General features: G+C 32.1%; 3 protein-coding genes across 3 annotated transcripts; all 3 read right to left on the bottom strand.

The window, feature by feature from the left end:
* Window positions 1-3924: 3924 nt before the first annotated feature.
* On the bottom strand, window positions 3925-8563 carry LOC125870681 (endonuclease III homolog 1, chloroplastic-like). Its single transcript, XM_049551178.1, has 10 exons — window positions 8404-8563; window positions 8091-8188; window positions 7431-7494; window positions 7087-7205; window positions 6569-6635; window positions 6204-6295; window positions 5984-6121; window positions 5805-5909; window positions 5011-5094; window positions 3925-4217 (listed from the first exon to the last, which is right to left on the bottom strand). The coding sequence occupies exons 1-10, from the start codon at window positions 8519-8521 to the stop codon at window positions 4074-4076; spliced, it is 1029 nt and encodes a 342-aa protein (XP_049407135.1). The 5' UTR covers window positions 8522-8563; the 3' UTR covers window positions 3925-4073.
* Window positions 8564-9193: 630 nt separating this feature from the next.
* Window positions 9194-19718, bottom strand: LOC125870688 (inactive protein RESTRICTED TEV MOVEMENT 1-like). Its single transcript, XM_049551185.1, has 3 exons — window positions 19640-19718; window positions 18600-19258; window positions 9194-9311 (listed from the first exon to the last, which is right to left on the bottom strand). Exon 2 carries the CDS (start codon window positions 19221-19223, stop codon window positions 18711-18713), a length of 513 nt encoding a protein of 170 aa, XP_049407142.1. The 5' UTR covers window positions 19224-19258; window positions 19640-19718; the 3' UTR covers window positions 9194-9311; window positions 18600-18710.
* Window positions 19719-20457: 739 nt separating this feature from the next.
* On the bottom strand, window positions 20458-21095 carry LOC125870689 (inactive protein RESTRICTED TEV MOVEMENT 1-like). The gene has a single exon (XM_049551186.1). It carries the CDS (start codon window positions 21084-21086, stop codon window positions 20574-20576), a length of 513 nt encoding a protein of 170 aa, XP_049407143.1. The 5' UTR covers window positions 21087-21095; the 3' UTR covers window positions 20458-20573.
* Between the last annotated feature and the right edge of the window lie 1138 nt (window positions 21096-22233).

Genomic DNA, 22233 nt, shown 5'->3' with positions numbered 1-22233 from the left:
ATTTAGTTTTGGTCTTTCGGAGAAATTACACGGATAAATAAACATATACTAGTTAATTAGTTAACATAGTCATAGTTTTCATTAATTACCACTCGTAGTTCAATTTTAGCTATAATTGCATCGCTTCTCTCCTCTTTTATACATATACAAATACAAATTATACATATACATATACAATTATATGATAGATATACAAATACAATTAGCCTCTCTCCACTTGCTACCCTCGTTTCCTCTCCCAATCTTGCTCGCCTCTCTCCTCCCTTTAACATGTACTACAAATTGTAATTACCAAACTATTGCTATGGAGCGTGATTAAGTTTATTTAATGGTTATTTGCGAAATTTCCTCTTTTTACCTCTCTAGGCAAACTATTTTTTTTTTTTGCAGGGGTTAGCTTAGATTTTTGTATCATATCTTACAAGTTATGCATGTGCCTTTAAAGAACTTGTGTCTAGACGGGCATACATTCGAGCTAAAGTTATGCATGTGTCTTTAAAGAACTTATGTCTAGCTAGGCATAAGTCATAACTTCGATTGCTTAGGGCAAAAATTAAAGTACAACCCATTTGGAGGGTAAATTGTGCAATTAAATGTTATTGGCCTGATGCGGTCTAAATTGACCTATTTATAAAAACATTGTCAAAATATTTTTGAAAAGATATTTTTGTGTGATATGTTAGTCATATTAAAGAAAATGTTCTAAACTACTTCCTTTTTGAGGATTTGGACGATGATCATATTATCAAATGCCAATTAATAACTTGCTCTGCAAGAAACTGGTGAGACGTTTAACAAGAAATACACATAATTAAGCTAATATACATTTGGAGAAATGGGAGTCAAAGTAGCAACTTTGTTGCAAACAAACAACAAACACACAAAGCATGATGAAAAATGCGCTCAAGGATATGAAGTTTCTTCTCGCACTTCTTAACTTGCTTTTACTTCTTGTAAAAAGAGTAGATAGCAAATACGTCTTCTTTGTCGTCTTCTTCTTAAAAACTCCAATACTGTCAATGCAACCACCACTTGTGCTACCGTAAAATCCACCAGAAGTTAACTGATTTCCTATCTGAAAGTTAAAATGTTTGACATTAGTAGACGACGGATTCCCAAATGGTCCATACGAACCCTTGTTAGTTCCAAATGCAATTGAGCTGAGAATAGTACTGTTTCCATCCATCGATGATCGGAAGGAACCACTTACCGAAGTAAGAAACTCCTATGGATAATCAAAAGCAACTGAATCTAAGTTTGAACTGCCAGCACCTTCGCTACCGTGTTTTTGAGACAGTAATTTGCCATACTCATCGTAGAATAGAAAGTGAAATGAATAAACTGTGTTACAATCATAGGAAATGAAAATCTGTGCTATTTCTCTTCGTCCTTTTTCATCCCAAATGGTTGCAGATCGTTCTTGTTTGCCTGCTGGACCAACTTTGATCATATCCATATCTCTTCCTTTCTGATCAATAGCAGCAACTAAAAGATCAGACCATATAAAGAGGCTTTTTTTTTTCGTTGAGACGTTTCAGTAGTCAAGACTCAAGAGGCCCTTCAGTGTCCTCATACCTTGGTATTTGTTTTTTTTAAATCTCGAAATAGGAACCAGACTATTCGTTTATAGAGTACTTCCTCTGTCCATATTAAGTGAATTGTTTGACATTTTTTTCATAGTTCAAAATAAGTAAATTTTTCAAAGGTCAATAGAATTGTTGGAATTGTCATGTTGTGTTTTTTAAAAGTTAATTTGACTAATTTTTAAAGTTAAATTAAATTATATTAATTTGATATTTTAAACAAAAAAGTTGGATATTCAAAAACTATATGAAAAGTACTATAAAGTGCAATTTTTTGCATATCAATATGATGAGAAAATACATTGTAAAATATTAGTCAAATTCTTATAGTTTGTCTCTAAAAAAGGAAACTATGACAATTAAAAATTAACGGAGGGAGTAGTTAATTACTGGACACTCAACAAACAAAGAAATTAAATGGTGATCTTAAAAATAAGACACTCCATCTGTTCACTTTTACTTGTCACGTATTTCTAAAATAAATTTTGGATAATGCTAAATGGCCAGAATTTAAAAAAAACTATAATATCTTTTTTATTTAAAATAAACTGATCCTTTTTCCATTTTTTAGTTAAAAAGGTAAAAATGTATTAAAAGGTAAAATAACATAGGTAAAATACCATTCTGGCCATCTGACCAAATTTTCTGGCCAAAAAGATATTTCCATAAATTTTTATCTTTACTTGTCATTTTTGACATATTAAGAAAAGACAAATTTTTTTCCATGTTTTACCCTCGAACATTAAATACTTATTTTTTAGTCCAACAATAGTTGTCCACTATTGACTTGGCACATCCCTTAAGAAACTATAAATAGAAGAATAATTTTACTATATCACCCTTTGAATATAATAAATACAATGTCTTGAAAAATGTAACATGAAAATAATTATAATTAATGATAAAGGTAAATTATGAACTATGTGTAAAATTATCCATGAATTTCATAAAATGGACAAGTATTGTTGGACGGGAGAAAAATCTAATACTAACATAATTTAATAGAAATAGTTTGATAAAATACTTATATTAATAATTGTTTTCTTAATGGATATTCCAAATCAAACAATAACAAGTAAAAATGAACAAATAGACTAACAAGGAGTATTTAGTCTCGAACTTTTGACCCGATCCATTAGCAATTCAACACTCATTTTCAAGATCAATAAATGTAATTTACAAGAAATTTAATGGTAGAAAATTTCACCCGTCCCAATTGGTTGTCATGCATGTTTACCGTGATATTACTCGCTGTAAGTGAATTAACAAGTAGTGGCTTGTGTCTGTTACGTGGTGTCATACTTAATTATGATGGTCGTTTAAAGTGTATGTACTTAAATATTTAATAATATACGAGTTTTTATTTTTCCTTTTATGTTTCGATGTTTGATATCCACGTTAGACTAGCTGTCAAAATCAAGTAAAAGTTTTTTTCCCTTTGATTTGATACAATTTTGAACAAAACTACCTTTTTATTCCATATTTGTATTGTTTCTCAATAATTAAAACATCAGACTATATATGGTCCATAGGAACTCTTGTTGGTTGCGAATGTAATTGAGCTCAAAATACTATCATCATTCCTCAATGATCGGAATGAACCACTTATCGAAGTAAGAAACTCTGATGGATAAGAGGAATTGCAGTGTACAAATTGTGTTATGATTGTATGAAACAAAAATCTGGACTACTTGTCCTTGTCCTTTTTCATCCCAAAGGGTTCCAATTTGTCCTTTTCCTTTGGCTGGACCAACTTTGACCATATCCATATTTCTTGATCAATTGGAGTAATTAATTGAAATATCAAGTTATATAGAGAGGTTTTTTTTTCTAGAGGCCTTTATTGTCACACATTGGGTTTTGTTCTTTTCATCTCGAGAATAATTAAAAGGAAGAATCTGACTCCTAGTTTCTCTCTTCCAATTTAATTCTTGAAGTTACACTTTTCCAATTTTGTGTTCCCTATTACTCCATCCAATATTTTACTTATTCATTAATTGACTTGACACACCCCTATCCCTTAAGGAGCTACCATAAATATAACTCAACTCTCCGTCTGTCTAACAATATTTGTCACTATTAACTTTTTGCACACTTGTTAAACTTTCAAATTATATTAGTTCCATGCATTAACTAAACTGCATAGGAAGTAAAATTAGAGAGGTAAGTATAGTCCCTTAATGCATTTTTGCTTGATCAAATAAACCTCAAGTTAGAGTGTCATGTAAACCAAGTGGAGTCAAATAAATTTGAAAGAGAAGTAATTTTTTTCATAGGGCATTGGTCTCCATTTATAAACATAGGTTAACAAAATATCAGAATGTATACCTAGCTAGTTCTGTAGAAATCAATCAGTAGGACTGACTGAACTTGCCAAAAGAATACTATACAAAATAGTATGATCAACTATCTTTTGAGCTCAAATTGACTTAATATTAAAAAAAATAGAGCTTAAAAATTGATCACATTAGCAGCTAAACAACCTTGTCATCACAGTTCTTTCTTGGGGCGTCGTGTTTTGGAAGTGGAAGCTGGGCTTGATATCTCCTTAAATGCCGATGGGCAGAATTTACTGATTGTACATTTTGCACAGCGAGGTCTCAGAGGAGTACATATGGTCTGTCCAAAGCCTACCTGTTTTTCAAAATCCAAATGAACTTTAGTTAATCACTAGAGAGGGGCAGATAAAATTCATCTCAATTGATCAGTCCGTTCCTCTTTTCTGGTATACATTTGGGTGACTAATCCAGATTCAACCATGCATTGGCCCATATTGGGGAAGCGCTGGGATTTCTCTGTTCCCGGGGTTGAATCTGAGACCCTTGATTAAGGGTGGAGAGATGACATCCATCTGTCTCACCACACCCCTTGTTAGTAGTTGACATGTCCTTACTTTGACTAGTTTAATATTGGACACGAAGTCAGTTTTTGTTGTAAAAGCAAGTCAAACTCAAAGTGTACTTTTTTGGTAATTGATTATCAAAGAACATTGAAGACCAGGAAATAGTTTCTCTTCTAGGGAGAGGATATGATTATCGTGGAAGACCAGACATGAAACCGAAACAAGGTATTACTAGTACACGGATTAAAATTTTCAATTTATCACCTGTTTCCACACATGGAGTGCAGGTCCAGAAAACCTTTACTCTAGCTCGAGGTAGCAAGTCAAACTTTTTGAGAGATTTGAGAATGAACGAGTATTCATATTGTTGGAATTTCATTATGCAGTGCAACTGATAGCAAGATAAAAGAGCATTTTGTGTTGCCGATAACAGTGTTTTTTTTTAAAAATTGCTGCCAAATAAAGAAATTCTAAAACGAAGCTCTAGGTCTCAGCTAAATATATACAAAAGAAGCAAGAAGCACACATTTCATATATTGATTCTGACAGCGATATAATTGGAGAAAGAATGATGGGAAAACGTACCAAAAGTAAATTAATGGAAACCCATTCTTCTTTAGGAAGCCACTGCTGCAAGGAGACCCTTGTCTCTTCGGGGGATCTAGTTGCCTGACAGAGTCAAACAAGTAGGAACGTTAGTGCTGTGAGTATTTCATCTAAAAATATTAGTAGTTTCTATGATTCTATCTAAACATTTTGTAATCATGAATTCCTTGCATTAGACTCGGTGGGACCTACTCGAGGTAGTGGTAAAGTCTGCGTACACTCTACCCTCTCCAGATCCCGCTTTTGGGACTATAATAAATAACATGTTTTTCACTATACCTGAGTCCTGACATTGCCCATTGTATTTGAAATCAACTTAGACCTACCAAATACAGATGTACAACCGCCTGACAATGTAACAATAGATGGTCTTTGTCTTAACACGAACATCTGCACATGAAAGCACCAACTACTAAAGGTAATCCTCCTTTTTCTCGAGTTTTCCATCTTCAATATCACTCTCCTTGTTGCCAACCCAGCAAAGAGATCCACCTACTTGGGCATCCCAGGGACCCAAATAGAAAGGTATGGAAAGGTAGACTCCTCTCTCACTAACAAATTCTTGTAACAAGGATATCTGCTTTGGCATCTTGCCCCGGGGAAAGGCTACATCTAGTACCAGACCGATGATTTGGACGACACGCCCTTTGGATGGAAAGGTTGACCCAAGAAAATTGTTTAAAATATTTGTACACACATGACATAGAGTATGTCCCATTTTCTAGTTGCTCATTATAGCAGTGAAGCTTCATCTTAAATAGAATCAAGCATACCTGTTTTGTTCCAGGCCGTGAGACCCAACCAAGCCGATTGCTAACACGATGCACGTGGGTATCTACACAAATCCCTTCAACTTTGTTCCATGCCATAATCATAACCTAAAGGAAAGAGTGATTTTGAGTAACTTGGAAATGTGCAGTGAAAAGAAAATGAGAGAAGCATAACTTCCTACCAGGTGAGCTATCTTGGGACCAACACCTGGAAGTAGAAGCAACTCGTCCACTGTACTTGGAATGTCTCCATCATATTTAGAAACACAAATCTTTGCAACTTGTTTAAGGTGCTGAGCCTTTCTTGTGTAAAATCCAACCTGACAATAGAAGTTGTTAAGTAACTCAGCGTGATGGCAAATGTCGGTAATATCATAAACTGACATCATTGAGAACACATACCGGGTATATCAAGCTCTTTATGGTGGCTTCATCAGCTTTATCCATTGTGTCAGCACTCAGCAAACCATTTTCGAGGAGCCGTTGATTCGCTTCTGCAGATTCAGAGGGCATCATTACATACCAATAGGAAGCCAGAGAAGAATAGCATAGCCTCATAAATTTTGGAAAATTAATATCTGACTTCAAGTAATCAGAGAAACCTCTAAGATAGGAAGAGGAAAATATATATGGATATGTTACTAACTCATTCAAGAGACGCAACCTATCACAAAGAGAATATAAATGTAGTCCTACTAAGAGATAATCACATTATTAACGAGCATCATATAGCTGAAACTTCCAACACTAGTAATCTCAACACTTGCCATGAGTAACATGACCCTTGGTCTGGCTTGATAACAATGAACCAACCAGAACAGCAAATCTTCTTTCCTGATGAGATTGTGAAGAAGAAAATAGTAAATCAACATCAGCATCCTATCAGAAGTGTTAAAATATTATACGAGCTTACTCATTAAAAAAAAAGAAAGTAAAAGGACACTTCTGTTCTCAACTTATTCTTATACATGAACACTCAGTTCTAGATTACATTTGAGAGAACTTGGATCATTTAATTTTCAATTCTCTCCTTGGATGGTATATCTGGCCTTCCCTTAATTTAGATGTCAAAATTGCCCTTCAACAAATCCAGCTTGTCAAGGAAAATCCTAAAGAGCAACAAGTTGAGTTTATTTCCCAAAAGGGCTCTAGTGTCATTATATACCAGAAAATCACCTCCTTGCTTGAAAACTAAACATAGTTACTCTTTTTTATTAGAGAAAGTACAACACCGTCGAAGAATACAACCACTAACCAAGCATCAAGTCAGCAAAGATGTATGCACCTTAGGTTGAAGAGAAGTCACCCCTTCATCTGGGTCAATGGAGTCTACAGGTGCATGTTCTGATAATCTCATGCTGCGTATACCTTCAATGACCCTTTCCCAGTTGGCAGGAGGTTGTACTGCATTGAATTTGCCAGATCTTAAGGCTTACTATCCATAAGGTTTGTTAAACCCGAGAACTATCCTCAATGATTAAAAAAACAGTTGCAAACAAATAAGGAACAACGTCCTTTTTCTTTTAACAGCAGAATCAACCTTTCTATATGGAGATATAGTTAACAACTAAATGTGCAACGTTCAATATTAATATGAAATCTATAACAACAGAAATTCTTGGTACTCACTTGACTGAGAATAAACATTGTCACTTTTATTTGCAAAATCTTCAATTTCTGGATGCCTGAGAAACTGCAACAAGTTAAAAAATCACATGATTCGTTTCTCCTCCGGCAACCTCAAGAACCAAGGATCTATAGTATTTGATATTTTAAAAAGTCAGTGAAGTACATAGACCACATAAAAAATTCCTCTTTCACGAAATGATATAACAAAATAATCTTTGAGTCAAACTTAGTATATAGTAATTAATTCAAACTTAATAAATTGCTTGATCACTCTTAGATAGGTCAAGCAAAGTGAGACGATCATTGGATTAATAGTACAATAAGATTGTTCAAAGAAATGGAGCTACGAAGATAATACAAAAATGTGTGAGTTAACTTGGCCTCAACCAATATTTATGTCTTCAATTTTGGGCGTGCACAAGTAGACACATCTGTTATGCATGACATCCAACATGTATTCATGTATTATACCACATAGGACACGTGTATCCTTGTTTAATTTTATAAAATTAAGTGCACACTTGTACATATGCCAATAAAGAAATATTACAAATCCTTGGCAAGATAAAAGAATGATCACAATCATAAACAAATGGAACCTCCATTATACAGAAGAAAAAACCCAAAACATTACTAATGAATAAAGAAAAAAGAACATACTTTCTTATCTGGAGATTCTGTCTTCACCTCTTTAGCTATCATTTCCACTCTTCTTTTTCTCACTCTGTTCTTGGGAACAACACGATCATCTTCAGAACCTAAAATTAACAATCTTTGATGATTATTACACAAACCCATCTTGAGAATTTGCAAGAAAACATCCAAATTAATGAAAAAGATTACAACTTTAAGCTCAATTTCAAGATTAAAACTTGAAACAAGATGTTAATACTCCAAGATTTAACTAAACAAAACAAAACAACACAACACATTCTTGTAAGATATTCAAAAGCGGTTTCTCTTTTTTGGGTACCTGGGTTTAGCAGAAGAGGATTTTTTCGTGCTTTTGGCATTGCTGTGAAGGAGATGAATCGAATTGGGAATGGAAGTGAAGAGAGATGTGCAGTGTTTCGGAGAAGAGAGAAGGACATTTTTGGAGGGACTGGCTAGAGTTTAAGCCACGTCTTTTAAATTGAAAATGAAAAATTAGAGTCCACCTCGTTGGCATCATTTAAGTGGTAACCACGTGTCTCGGCTTCGAGTTCTCCAACTACGGAATTGTGTTTGTCAGGGAGCCGCTTTATCCTCGATATGGGATTTTCAGGCGCAAAATTGATTACGAGTGTAGTCAGGTGTGACAAAGATAGATGTGCACATATTTTACCTTGCGTGTAATCTCACAAGTCACAAATGAGGTGTGACAAAGATAGATGTACACATATTTTACCTAATCTTAAAGGTAGAGATGGTATTTTTAATAAAATTTGTCTGTTATATTTGAAAAATCTTAGTAGCTAATTCGATTTCCTATCTTGTAATGCTCTCCCTCATTTTCTCTTTTCCTACCTCATAAAAAGTCTTTAGTATTTGTGTATTATTTAAAATAATTTTTTAGATATAAAATTCGAGTTGTCTTAATCTTTATATTTATCAAAATTGAATAAGATTGATAGAAAAATAAACTCCTCCCCTAGCTCAAAAGTTTCTCATAATAATACTCAACAGAAAATACACCACCTCCTTGGTTAAATTAAAAGATCTTCAAGATAATTTTAACCAAAACATTAAACATGAATTTGAAATTTGGCAATGAAAATTGGGTCTGATTTACCTCAATGTCATAGCAAACGGGGATTTAACATTTTACAACAACGACATACCCAGTAAAATCCACTAAGTGGAGTCGAAAAAGAGTAGAATGTACGAAGACCTTACCACTACCTCGTGGAGGAACTTCTTTTTACAATACAAAGCATAAATGATAAACCTTACATAATAATCAAGCAGCAAGCATAGAGTAAAATAAGACGAACAACGATCATTTTTCATCCTTCATTCGAAGATCTTTCAAGTTGATCATGGAGGATACGACTGGCTTAACATAGATCCCAATACTCTCAACGGCAGAGTGACTCATGGTGCCATGAAAACCACCAAAAAGACTATGATTTCCTAACTGAAAGTTGAAGTGATTAGCATAAGTTGTAGGCTGCCCAAATGGTCCATAGGAACCCTTGTTGGTGTTAAATTTAATAGATTCCAAACCTCCATCGTTCACATAGGAACCACTTAGCGAAGTAAGAAACTCTGATGGATAATCAAGGAGAACTGCAGAGAAGTTTCCACAGTAGGGGCTGCCATGCTTATTTGACTGAACAAAGTTACCATCCTCATAGAACAAGAACTGAAGTGACTGAATTGTGTTTCTGCCGTAGGAAACAAAAATCCCAGCAACTTCACCTCGTCCATTTTCTGCCCATATCGATCCATCACGGCTTCCAACTGGCCCAACTTTGATCATTTCCATATTCTCTCTTGCTTCTCAACTGATCTAAGCACAAAAACAAAAGAGCAAAATGTTAAATCTTTATTTAGACTTTAGCTTATAGTGAACTAACAATTTCGTTCAATTCATATCCTCTACCATTGAACACGAAACTGTCCCTCCACGCTCTTGTAGTTCTTCTCAGCCATCTCACATATAAGTCTATAACAAAGCAAGTCCAACATTTTTGTTTACTAAGAAAACTAGCCATAAAACAGAGTCGTGAAGTGTTCTTATTACTAAGAGAGGCACCAGTAGCTTTTCCAGTTCAGCAGTACTAAAGTTTTACCAAAAAGAACTGAAAACAACAGCGATAACAGTTCCGGTATGGAGGGGAATTTGGTTATTTTGCTATCCAAACTAGGGTGAAATTCTTACAGACCATTTACAAAATCTATTCCAAACACATTGTCACTTCTAATCGAGCCTGAATATCTTTAGTTCACATGAGTTCTTCTCTATATGTCAATGAAAACATATTCATATACCACTTTAAAAATTTGAATATACACTTTATTTCTTTTAAAAACACTAACTTAACAACTTTTAATTAATTGAGGATGTCATACACATTTTCAGTAGAAAATTGAATTAAGCTTGAAGAGTTGAACTTAAAATACCATCAACAACAACCACAAAGTAAAAACTGTAAACAAAATTGTTGCCCGTAAATTACTAAAAAAAATCACTATCTTCCTTTTGAAAAACAATGTTCAATGCCTATTCCCACTTATATTTGATCACCGATAAATCGGGGAGAAAAAAGAAAAAATAGTAAAGTTTAGATATACAAAAATTAGAAAGTTCCCACTATTTCTGTGCATTTTCTCATTGTTATTTTGTAATATATAAAAGTTTAAATTAAACAGACATATCTATTAAGGAATTTTTTTTGCAGTATTCTAAAGGGAATTGTTTGTATTTTTCCTCAATATGTATACGGACAATATCTCTAAGGAAATTGATTTCTCCATGCCTCAAAGTCATCTTCTTCTTCAGTTATAGTTAATACTTTTTCTAACACCCATCGGTCTGGTTAGGTGGAAAATCAGCCGCGCAATTGTATAAACTAAGACGATAAGCATTAACAAATAACAATAGATCCAAAATTAACAAAGGGAAATCAAATAAAAAGAAAATGAAGAGAGAGATTAATAGCACCGGAAAATTAACAAAGAGACTTACAGTTACAGTAAAGGACTGAACGTGAAGTAGTGGTGGCGATCGGGAGGTGGAAGCAAAAAGATGAAGGACTAAAAGTGGAGGCAAGCACACCAATTTTGACTAAGAGCATGTTTAATACTCCCTCCGTCCATTTTTATATATCATTTTTTTTCACTTGCATTAAAAAATAATGTAACTTTATCCGATGAGTGAGTTGCTCGGATGGTAAGCACCCCTCACTCTCAATTCGAAGGTTGCGAGCTTGAGTCACCAAGGAAGCAAAAGGGGTGGAAACTCCTAGGGAGGGTAAAAAAAAAATAAAAATGTAACTTAGATCCTTCTATCCTTATTTAATTTTCAGAAAAGGACATAAATATCCTCGAAGTATTAAAAATAGTACACAACTATTCCTCATCCACTTATTTGCTCCCAAATACCCTCCCCATCCACCTATGGATCCATTTTAGCTACTTCATTAACGGAGCACCATTTAAAATAATTAAATAATTTTTTTAATTACGTGGCGCTCAATCATTGGTTGCAATTTAATTATTTAATATAATTTTAAACCCACCCATTTTAACTAAACCCGCCCCAATACTTATTAAACCCGCCCGCCCCAATACAGAAAGAACCTTAAAACCTTCGTTCCCAAATTTACACTCCATTTCCCCAATTTATTTCCTAACAATTTTGGATCAAACCCAACAATTTTGCATTTGGTGAGTTTATTCTATTTTGATAAAATAAATATGTTACTCCCTGAGCCTATACCTTGGATGTGGCTGGTCCCAAGCGAACCCTTGGCCTGCCTTACTTACTCAACGGAAGACTCTAAGCATTATTACAATGATCAAACGCATTTACTCAATCGTTAAATAAAATAACTTAGAATGTTTAAAAGTCAACATTCAACTTGGCCAAAATGACAACTCAAGTCTTAACATATGAAATGATAATGTAAAGACAACTGAATTACTAATTGTCTATGAAGCCTCTAAAACAAAGAGGGATGTTGGGACAGGATCCCCGATCATCCTAACAACTGAAAACTAGAAAGCAAATGATAAAAGAGTCCTCTGAAATGCAAGAAGGCTCACCAACTGACTCTAAGTGCTCAACATGATCAACGAGGCATTGGATGCTGATCCTGGTTACTTGCGTCTGCATCATAAGACGATGCAGGTCAACTGACATCAATATATTGAATGTACGAGTATGCGAGTTGAAATGTTAAACACAACTTAAGCTTGAAAAGGATCTAAAAGGAACACTTACCTTGACTTTACTCAACTCATAAATAACTTAACTCAATATAAAACAATAAAACACATGCAGTATATAGAAAGCCTTTAAAATACTAGAAAAACAACTTAGTTCGTTAAAAAAAATGCAATAACAAACCCAACTTTACTCATATAATAAAGTAATATAGTTTCTATGAGAGTTTCTCTAATCGACAACCACCACTATGAGCCTAAGTGGTGATACAACGTCTTGCTCACACTGTCAGAACTGTCCTATATTTTGTCCTCATATAGAGCGCTTAACTAAATTGATCCACTAGTTTATGCTAAAAAGCACTAAGGAGTCATATAAAAAGTATGATCCTTTCTACCCATGATAACTACATGGTTCATGGAGAGTTGAGTTAATATGAATTCGCATCCCCATATTGGTGCTCAATACTACTCCCAAAATATACTTAGCTCATATGATTTAAAAATCAAAACTTTTTTTTTTGGTTTGAGATAATTACTCAAAACTTTAGTTTAAAAGCTCGCTTGAAAATCGGTGTTTTCCTTTCTTGTTCAAATGTGAAAACATTATAAACTCTTGGGAATATTTAGTTCCCTTATAGCTTTTTGAGAAATGAACTCAACTCTTTACTCTTTTCTTAACTTGAAATTTAAGTCTTAAAACAAAGTTAAAACGTTTGTGAAAGACTTTTGAAAACTTTATAAAATTCTCTTGACTTGACTCTTAACTTTCATTGAATTGAATTATGGATTCAAGGATTGTGATTTGTGATAGGAAAGATCTCATGATGTTTAGGAATGATTTTAGATAGCTAAACATGAGAAAAGATAAAAAAATCACTGTCTGAGGATGGGTCCGCGACGAGGAGAGGTATTTAAATTTTGGTTGCGAAAATACTTTTTGAGGCAGAACAGTCCGTGACCGCTCCGTGACTCAAAAGCATTTTTCCCAAATCTGGGGAGCAGGTCCATGACGCGGAGCCAGTGCCCAGATTTGCCCGACTAAATTTCTTCTTCGTTTTCCAGCCACAATTCGCCCAAACTCGATTTCTTTTCCCAAATTCTTTTTAGATACAGATACCCAGCAAATGTACCTAAGAACCTAACTTCAACCAACTCAATAATTTGACGTAATGATCTCAGAAACTTCTCAATTTCAGCCTAACTCAAGAACAATATCAAATTCAAGAATACATATCAAGAACATCAACTTTTAAACTCTTTTAGGATGAATTCACGCTGAAATAAACATGTTTGGCACGTGGGTGAACGAACCCAACGTTATAAAAGCCTCACATACCTTATAGGATTAAATCCTTGACGAAATCCACACGAAAATCTCCAAGAAATCGACGAACTTTGAACTTTTCTTCTCCTTTCTCCTCTTTTCTCTTTTCTCCAAGTCCTAGTGTGAACATCAACTTTTCTAACTGATCTAATTCTGATTAGATCCTAACTTAATTACCAAAAAACAAAATAAAACAATTTTGCAAGGAAAATACTAAAATACCCTTCCAAAATTCGGATTAGACTTTCCTTATCTAAACAGCCCAACTTCCAAAGGGCATAATTCACTCATACGAACTCGGAATCCCTCAAACTCGGTGCCGTTGGAAAGATTATTTCAAGATCTTTCCTACGATATCTGGAAACACACCTAAATCCTCCTGAGCTAGGAGTTATGTTCATTTGAAGTTGACTAAAACTCATCCTTAACTTAAACAAATTTCCAGATTTTCATTATTTCCTAAAATCACTATTTTCAATTCTTGACTTCTTCCTAGTTATTTAAATTTGCGAGATGTTACAAAATAAGATTTTATTCCCTAAAACATTCTTTTGATAAATTTATCCCAAAAACATATTCAGCTAAGTTTGAAAAGATGAAGACCTTAAAACTGGAAAATAACATGTTTTATAATTGAAAGGAACATAGCATTCCAATTATGTAGCTAATTTCCCTTCACTATTTTGTTTCCTTTTTTGTTCAGGCTTTTTGTAGTACTGTACTCTACTTCTTATCCCGTAGTGAACACAAGCAAAGAACTACTTTTCATATCATTTGAAGGTAATTGGAACTTGTGATTGCATCAGTGATGCAATAGTATGATTCATCTTGCAAAAAGATCATTTAGGAAATAAGTAGGGGAAATGTAGTGTAAATTTGGGAACGAAGGTTTTAGGGTTTTTTTTATTAGTTGGGTTCTTTTTGTATTGGGGCGGGTGAGTTTAATAAGTATTGGGGCGGGTTTAGTTAAAAATGGGTGGGTTTAAAATTATATTAAATAATTAAATTGCAACCAAAGTGCCACGTAATTAAAAGGATTATTTAATTATTTTAAATGATGCTTCGTTAATGAAGTGACTAAAATTGGACCCAAAGGGGAAATGAGAAGGGTATTTGTGAGCTAATAGGTGGATGGGGAGGTATTTGGGAGCCAATAGGTGGATGCGGGGTAGTTGTGTACCATTTTCAATACTTCGAGGATATTTTAGGGCCTTTTCTGTTTAATTTTCTTTGAAACTCATGTTTTCAATCAATGAATATGAATTAATTTAACCAATGAACATGAATCATTTAATTAGCTTTTCTAAGTTGGTCAAATATATATTTTTAAGGCTAATAACTCACAAGGGTAAAAAAGGAACAATATGGTAATTTATGCATTAATTATATGAAATGACAAGTATTATGGATCAACTATTTATAGAAAGGAATGACATATAAAAAGGGACGAAGGGAGTACCATATTTCACAAATCAATAAAGCTACTTTTAAATATGGAAGCAGATATAATTTTTCTGCTTTCGAAAGAAGTTAAAAATTGATACTTCTTACCATAAACAAAGAAGTAAGAATATATATATATATATTATTAATTAATTAATATATTTCATAAGTTTATTTAAATTTTATTTGAGAATTTATTTTTTATTTTTATATAGTAGATTTTTTATTTTATTTTTTGTCTACATATTATTATTATTTTTATTATATTTGCAGAATTGGATAAAAGGTAACAATAATATTTTTGCAAGATTATAATTTTTTTTTTATTAATTAATTAACCTATTTCATAAGTTTAGTTAAGTTTTATTTAAGAATTTATTTTTTATTTTTATATAAAAGATTTTTTATTTTATTTTTTTGTCTACATATTATTATTATTTGTATTATATTTGCAAAATTAAATAAAAGGTAACAATAATATTGTTGCAAGATTAGAAAAAACAAAAAAAAATAACAATTAAAAATTTCAGTCCTCCAAAAAAAAGGTAACATATTGAACGAAATTTTTGAATATATACATTTCAATTTAATATAAAAAAAAATTAATGAGCATTTAAAATAGTTTCTCCTTATTAAATAATTTTAATATTAAAAGTATATCTGCCATTCTTTTCATAATTCGACTCTCAAAAACATTTTTTCATATAAAAAAATAAAATAGACAAATATAATTTGATTATGAAAAATAGTTTTCAAATAAAATAACCAAACACAAAAACTATTTTTAAAAAATACTTCTAGAAATAAGTAGTTTTGAACAATAATGCCAAAGACTTTTAAGTTAACCACATCTTTACTTATCTTTTAGTAAAAAAACTGATAACACTAAATCAAATTGAAACACTAGCATTAAAAATTTATAGATGGATATTCTTGATTTGTCATTGCATTTATTGATATCGAAGCATTTTCAGAAGGACAAAAGGATGATAAAATTGTAGTGAGTCATTTATTTTCAAACCGATTGACAATCCATAAGGAATCAGACATCGAAGCTTGCCATATAATATAAACTTTATTCTAAAATCATATAAAACTCAAAAAGACAAAGCTTACATAATAACCAAACACCAACCATGTTGATGATTGATTGTTATTTAGCGTTAATTATTAAGAGAAAAGACATAAAGTGACATATGAATTTGTCCCGAATTTCAAAAAGACATCTGAACTATGCGGGCGCTCTATTACCTCACTAAACAATTTTGAACTGATATTATTACATCATTTTTTGTCCACCTTAGAGAGTGCACTCTCTCAAAAGATAGTGAACAACCAAAATAACTAATATAATTTTATTTTTACAAGTATTTATTATAAATATATTTTGTTATTATTTTACTAACTTTTTTTCCTAATTATTTTTTCTCTTTCTTTCTTCTTTCTTCTTCAAAAATTCAATGTCATCTCCATTGAAGTTTCTCACTTTCAATGTCACCATTTTTACCATAACTTCACCTTCCTTTTTTTTTAACTACTATTAGTTTTACTCTCTTTAATTTTAAAACTTTATCTAAATATTTTCTTACATTTCAAACAATTTGATAAACCCATTAGATTTCAAGATGATTACAAGGTATCATATAATTTTTTTATCCGATTTCAATCAAGTTCTTTCAATTTTCGGGGAATTTATTGATTCTTTTTAAATTATTATTTCTAATTTTGAAGTTATATGAAAAGGAGTAATTGATAATACCTTCAAAATTTTAATTTTTCTTAGAAAAATAATTAATTTTGCTATCAATAATTCAATAAAGTCTAGAAAATAGTATGATTTTTTTTTAAAAAAATAAAAAAATCATTGAAATAAAGAATTTGATTGGAGAAGAAGAAAAAGAAAAGAAAAAAAGGGGAGAGGGGTTCAACTTAACGTGGGGGTGGGGTGAGGGTGGGAGGTGAAGGAAAAAAAAAAGAGAAAAAAATTAAAATTAAAATTAAAATAAATCAAAAATTAAGAGAGATAAAGAAAAAACTTAAAATGAATTTTTTATTTTATTTTTAGTTGAATTAACACGTGTCATATAATGATTGGTGTGTGAACACACTTACTTCTTAAAATCTGGGGCTGATCGAAAAATGTAGTATAATAATATCAGTTCATTGAGGTTAGTTAGAGGCGGACCCACCTTTATCACTGAAGGTGCACGTGCACACGTTAATTTTAAAAAAAAATCACATATATATATATGTATGTCTATTTTAAAAAACCGACAGAAATTAGGATATAATTAACAGTATACCATGAAGAGTATAGCAATGCTCTTGTGCTGTTGGCATAAGTCAAACGATCCATGCACCCATCAAACTAGAGTTTGAAACCAGCTAGAGCGCTATGCTTCTGGTGAACAATGATGCAAAGCAAGACATCAGAAAATCTTAATTTAATTTCAAAAAGTCACTCACCTATTAAATTGATATTTTAATTAAAATTTGCTAATATAAATTATTTATATAAAAAAACCAAAATTTTAAAAATAAAAAATATCATTTAAACCATTTAACTATCCACCCACTTGACCCGACCAGCTAAAAATATAACATTGACCCATTTTATTGACTTTTTCTCCTCCTCGTGTGCGTTATTTTTTCTAGTTCGCCATTGATGTTTTTCTTCTTGGTAGATGATCTTAGTATAGCTGTGATAATTTTGAGATGAGCTATACAGCAGCATTAGGATATATATTTCTGACTAAAACGTCTTCTTGATTTTGTGAGTGAATGGAGTGTTTTTGTTAATGACAGTTAGCATATTTTAGCAAATTCTTTCCAATTCACTGATATTCCGATCCACCTTCTATGTGGTCAATAATCAGGGTCACTCACATTTGTACTGGAACTCAATTCTTGACTGGGACTTTCTAAATCCTTTCCCGAATTCCAGCTATCCAACTCGAGTAACTGGGAAACTGGACTTGGTGAAGGCATTTGATCCATCGGCCATTGTTCCCCGGGTTGCTTGACATTTGCTAGCTCATTTTATAAATATATAAAATGACGATTAAACATTCCTTACATAAAATTATGAACCAAATTAATGTTAAAAAATAGGCAAAAGTTTAGGGAGGACCAAAAGTGCACCAATGTTGCAAACATGAGGTACTATTAGTGCTTCATGTGAAAACTCAAGAATGACTTTGAGACTAAACCCAAAGATGAGGGACTATTTTGGGCCTTCTCTCGACTAAGTAATTTAAAACATTATTTTAATCCAAGGAAGCTGCTTGAAGAGACTGTTTAAATCTAAATTACTTGTAAGCTTATGTTCTGTACATTAATGATCCAACGCAGTCTCGTCAAATTGGAGTATGAAGATACCTTATTCCTACTTAGAGATATAGAGATGTTATTTATGATAAAACTAGTATGTTGACATCTTACAATAACATATTTTTACAATACAATAACTACATGCCTCAGTTAAATCCCACTTAGTGAAGTCTAACAAGGATAGACTATATTATGACTACTTTTGTGGAGGAACTTATTTTACAACACAAAACATAAATGATATAACTTACATAATAAGCAAGCAGCAAGCATAGAGTAAAATAAGACTAACTACAATTATTTTTCATCCTTTACACTCGAAGAGATCCTTTCAGAGATCCTCCTTTCAAGTTAATCATGGGGGATACGACTGGCTTAACATAGATCCCAATACTCTCAACGGCAGATGGACTCATGGTGCCATGAAAACCACCAAAAAGACGATGATTTTGTAATTGAAAGTTGAATTGTTTGCTATTACTTGTAGGCTCCGTACGCCCAAATGGTCCATAAGAACCCTTGTTGGTGTTAAATTTAATAGCATCCAAACCTGTTGATAAATACCGATCGCCAATATAGGAACCACTTATCGAAGTAAGAAACTCTGATGGATAATCGAAGAGAAGTGCGCAAAAGTTTTCAGAGTGTGGACTGCCATGCTTTTTTGAGTGAACAAACTTGTCATTCTCATAGAAGAGGAACTGAAGCGACTGAATAGTGTTTTGGGTATAGGAAACAAAAATACCAGCAACTTCGCTTCGTCCATTTTCTTCCCATATGGAACCACCATTGCTTCCCACTGGCCCAACTTTTATCATCTCCATATTTCTCTCTTGCTTCTCAACTCCACTAGATTTACCTGATATATAAAAATTGTACGTAATATTTACAATTTACCTTATACTGAACTAACTATCTGATAATTTTTTGTTCACTATGCATTTATAGTAAGATTTGCGTACACTTTACCTTTCCTGTCACTAAAGGTATGTTGTTCATGTTGTTATATACAATATGAATTTCTCATTGATTCGCAGTGTGAGAACTCTTTGTTTCTAAGTAGTGGTATCTAGCTCTAATTTACACAAGATAAAAAGGAAGAAAAAAAATTAATATTTACACTAACAGGATAAGGGTTAACACTAGATCAAAAAACAGGGGAAGTCAAATATGAAGTGAATAAAAGGAAAATGAAGAGAGAGATTAATAGTACCAGAAAATAAACAAGAGAGAAACTTACAATTATAGCAAAGGACAGAAAGTGAAGTAGTGGTGGTGTAAGCAGCAGCAAGGCGATGGGGAAGAGGTTTATATTGAAGTTGAAGAGGTTCGTTATATGTATTTGTATTGGAGTCTGATTAATTTAGATTCAAGTGAATCTATCATAGCCTCCATCTACAGCAATGGTGGGGAAGCTGAATTAAGGACGGATGAAGAATCAATAAATTATGGTCCTGTCATTCATACCGCGACTAAGTGTGGATCACGCATTGCAAAGACGTGTGAATTACGTTCCCAATAGAATATTTATCATAATCAAATCATTGTACCATAACCTAGTCTGCGTTATTCACACTCTTTAAATGAAAACAACTAACCCTCTTCTTTTGAAATCGAATAATTTCATAATGGCTACTCCACTAGCTACTATTCGAATTTCCGGACGATATTATTCTTATAAAAAGTGCTTGATGATTCTCTAAGGAAAATAAAAGTGATAAACAATCATAATAATATAATAAATAAAAATAAAAAAATAAAAAATTATCACACAATCAACACCCTGAAAAAAAAAGAGAAATTAAAATTAACAATGAAATTCGTCACTAATATGTTGTTAAATTGTTCGTGGCTAAATTTATGTTGTTAAATTATTTTTAACTAAATTATTTTCAATAATCTGTTTCTAAATAGTATTGATGACGAATTTTACAATTTAACTACAAAATTTATCATTTCTATATATCTACGTCCTAAATGAAACAACAAATGACAAATCCAGTTCTTTTTATTTGAAAAATAGTAACAAAATAAATCGAAATTTTGGAAAAGTAGAGGATCCATACATACATATTAACCAAACACCAAATACATTATGTAAAGCTAAAACAAAATGAGTAAATAAACAATACAAACTATACTATATCATATTTATATAAATATAATTAATCTTCTTATTTTTCCTCTTTAACCTTAACTGGAGAATCTTTGAGCTTGATTACATGAGAAGATGAAATGTTCTTAACATAAAACCCAATACTCTCAATGCCATTACAATTATATGTGCCATGAAATCCACCAAAAAATTGATAATTTCCTATTACAAAATTGAAGTCAATATTATTGCCATCAGTTGACGGAGTACCAAATGGTCCATAAGAACCTTTATTGGTACAAAATTTTATCGATCTTAAAATTGTTAACTTTTTGTTGATACGTTCAAACGAGCCACTTATGGAAGTAAGAAATTCCGATGGATAATCCAACATAATTGCACAGTACATTTCACATTGTTTAGTACCGTATTTAGCTGACATATCTAATTTGCCATTCACATAATTCAGGAATTGAAGTGAATAAACTATGTCCTCATCATAAGAAACAAAAATTCCAACTAATTCATCTCCTTCTTCTTCCCAAATTGATCCACCACGTCCTCCAACTGCCCCAACTTTGATCGTATCCATATATTGTATATTATTATTCTCTTTTTCAATAATCGTGGATTTATAATATTGGAAGATTGAGTTATATATAGAAGAGTTTTGATTAAGAAATTTATAAGTCGTAGTATTAATTACAAGTATGTAGAGCGTTTTCATCGTCATGCGTTGCTCTTTTGATCTTCTATCTCGAAATAGGAGTGTGATGCTTCGTTTCTCACTTTCAATTTAATTTTGGACTTGGCCCGTTCAATGAATATCAACATTTTCCTAGTAGTTTAATCATAATTTTCATCATTTTATTTGGCCTTTGGCCTTCAATTAATATTTCCTTTAGTCCAGATTAAGTAAATTGTTATATACGGTATACCTTTTAAGAAAAGAGCTAATTAAGCAAAATGACTTTTCAGTCATAAATCCTTTCTCAAAATAGGCCAATTATTGTTATTATCAAAAATGGTCATTCATTACTTCTCATTTTTCAATTGCAAGCCAACTGCAATTTGTGCTTTCTTTGATGTTCAAAAGCTTGACTTTTAAAATCAATATATTACAAAATGTGAATCATTTTAAGTAAATAATATATAAAAAAAACTCGGAGGAGATTTGATTAATTGTTTGGAGATTGAAAAGATCAATTTGCAAAGTATTATACTTTATTGTATGAACAACGTATATATATATGTTTCTGTATCACTAATTTTGGTGCATTGTTTGTGTAAATGAAATCTAGCTATATTTGGTGCAAATGAAACTACTTTAATGTATATTTTGTGAAGTTTTTCCTAAAAAATGTTACTTTCCATTTTCCCTTTTTGATTGTTCTCATAGTATTCTCCTAAAAACTGTGAAGTGATTAAGAAACTCATTAAATAAAAGGTAAATATAAAACAACAATTTATCTAATATGAACTGGAAATTTACATTTTACTAAGCGTACAAATGACAAGTAAAAAGAACGATGGAATCGAAGATGGAATGCTATTTTGGAGAAATATTTTATGGGCTTAGTTTGGTATAAGGTGTAATTTGACTAATATAACCCTACTATCAATCATTATTAAAATGGTTAGTACTTTTTGAAAACTGTAAAAACAATTTTTTTTCATATTAAAGTAGCTCGTAACTTTAAAATGACTACTTTTTTAAACAAAATTGTTATGTAATTATT

This window comes from Solanum stenotomum, chromosome 7, assembly GCF_019186545.1.
Source record: "Solanum stenotomum isolate F172 chromosome 7, ASM1918654v1, whole genome shotgun sequence".
In the NCBI taxonomy this organism is placed as follows: Eukaryota; Viridiplantae; Streptophyta; class Magnoliopsida; order Solanales; family Solanaceae; genus Solanum; species Solanum stenotomum.
This window is presented reverse-complemented; position numbering and strand designations above follow the sequence as displayed.

Coding starts and splice junctions, on each gene's coding strand:
- LOC125870681 (XM_049551178.1), bottom strand. CDS start 8,521: ATGTCCTTCTCTCTTCTCCGAAACACTGCACATCTCTCTTCACTTCCA. Junction 6,636..7,086: donor TGACTTCTCTTCAACCTAAG/GTGCATACATCT, acceptor CAATCTCATCAG/GAAAGAAGATTTGCTGTTCT. Junction 5,910..5,983: donor GTCCCAAGATAGCTCACCTG/GTAGGAAGTTAT, acceptor TCTTTCCTTTAG/GTTATGATTATGGCATGGAA.
- LOC125870688 (XM_049551185.1), bottom strand. CDS start 19,223: ATGGAGATGATAAAAGTTGGGCCAGTGGGAAGCAATGGTGGTTCCATA.
- LOC125870689 (XM_049551186.1), bottom strand. CDS start 21,086: ATGGATACGATCAAAGTTGGGGCAGTTGGAGGACGTGGTGGATCAATT.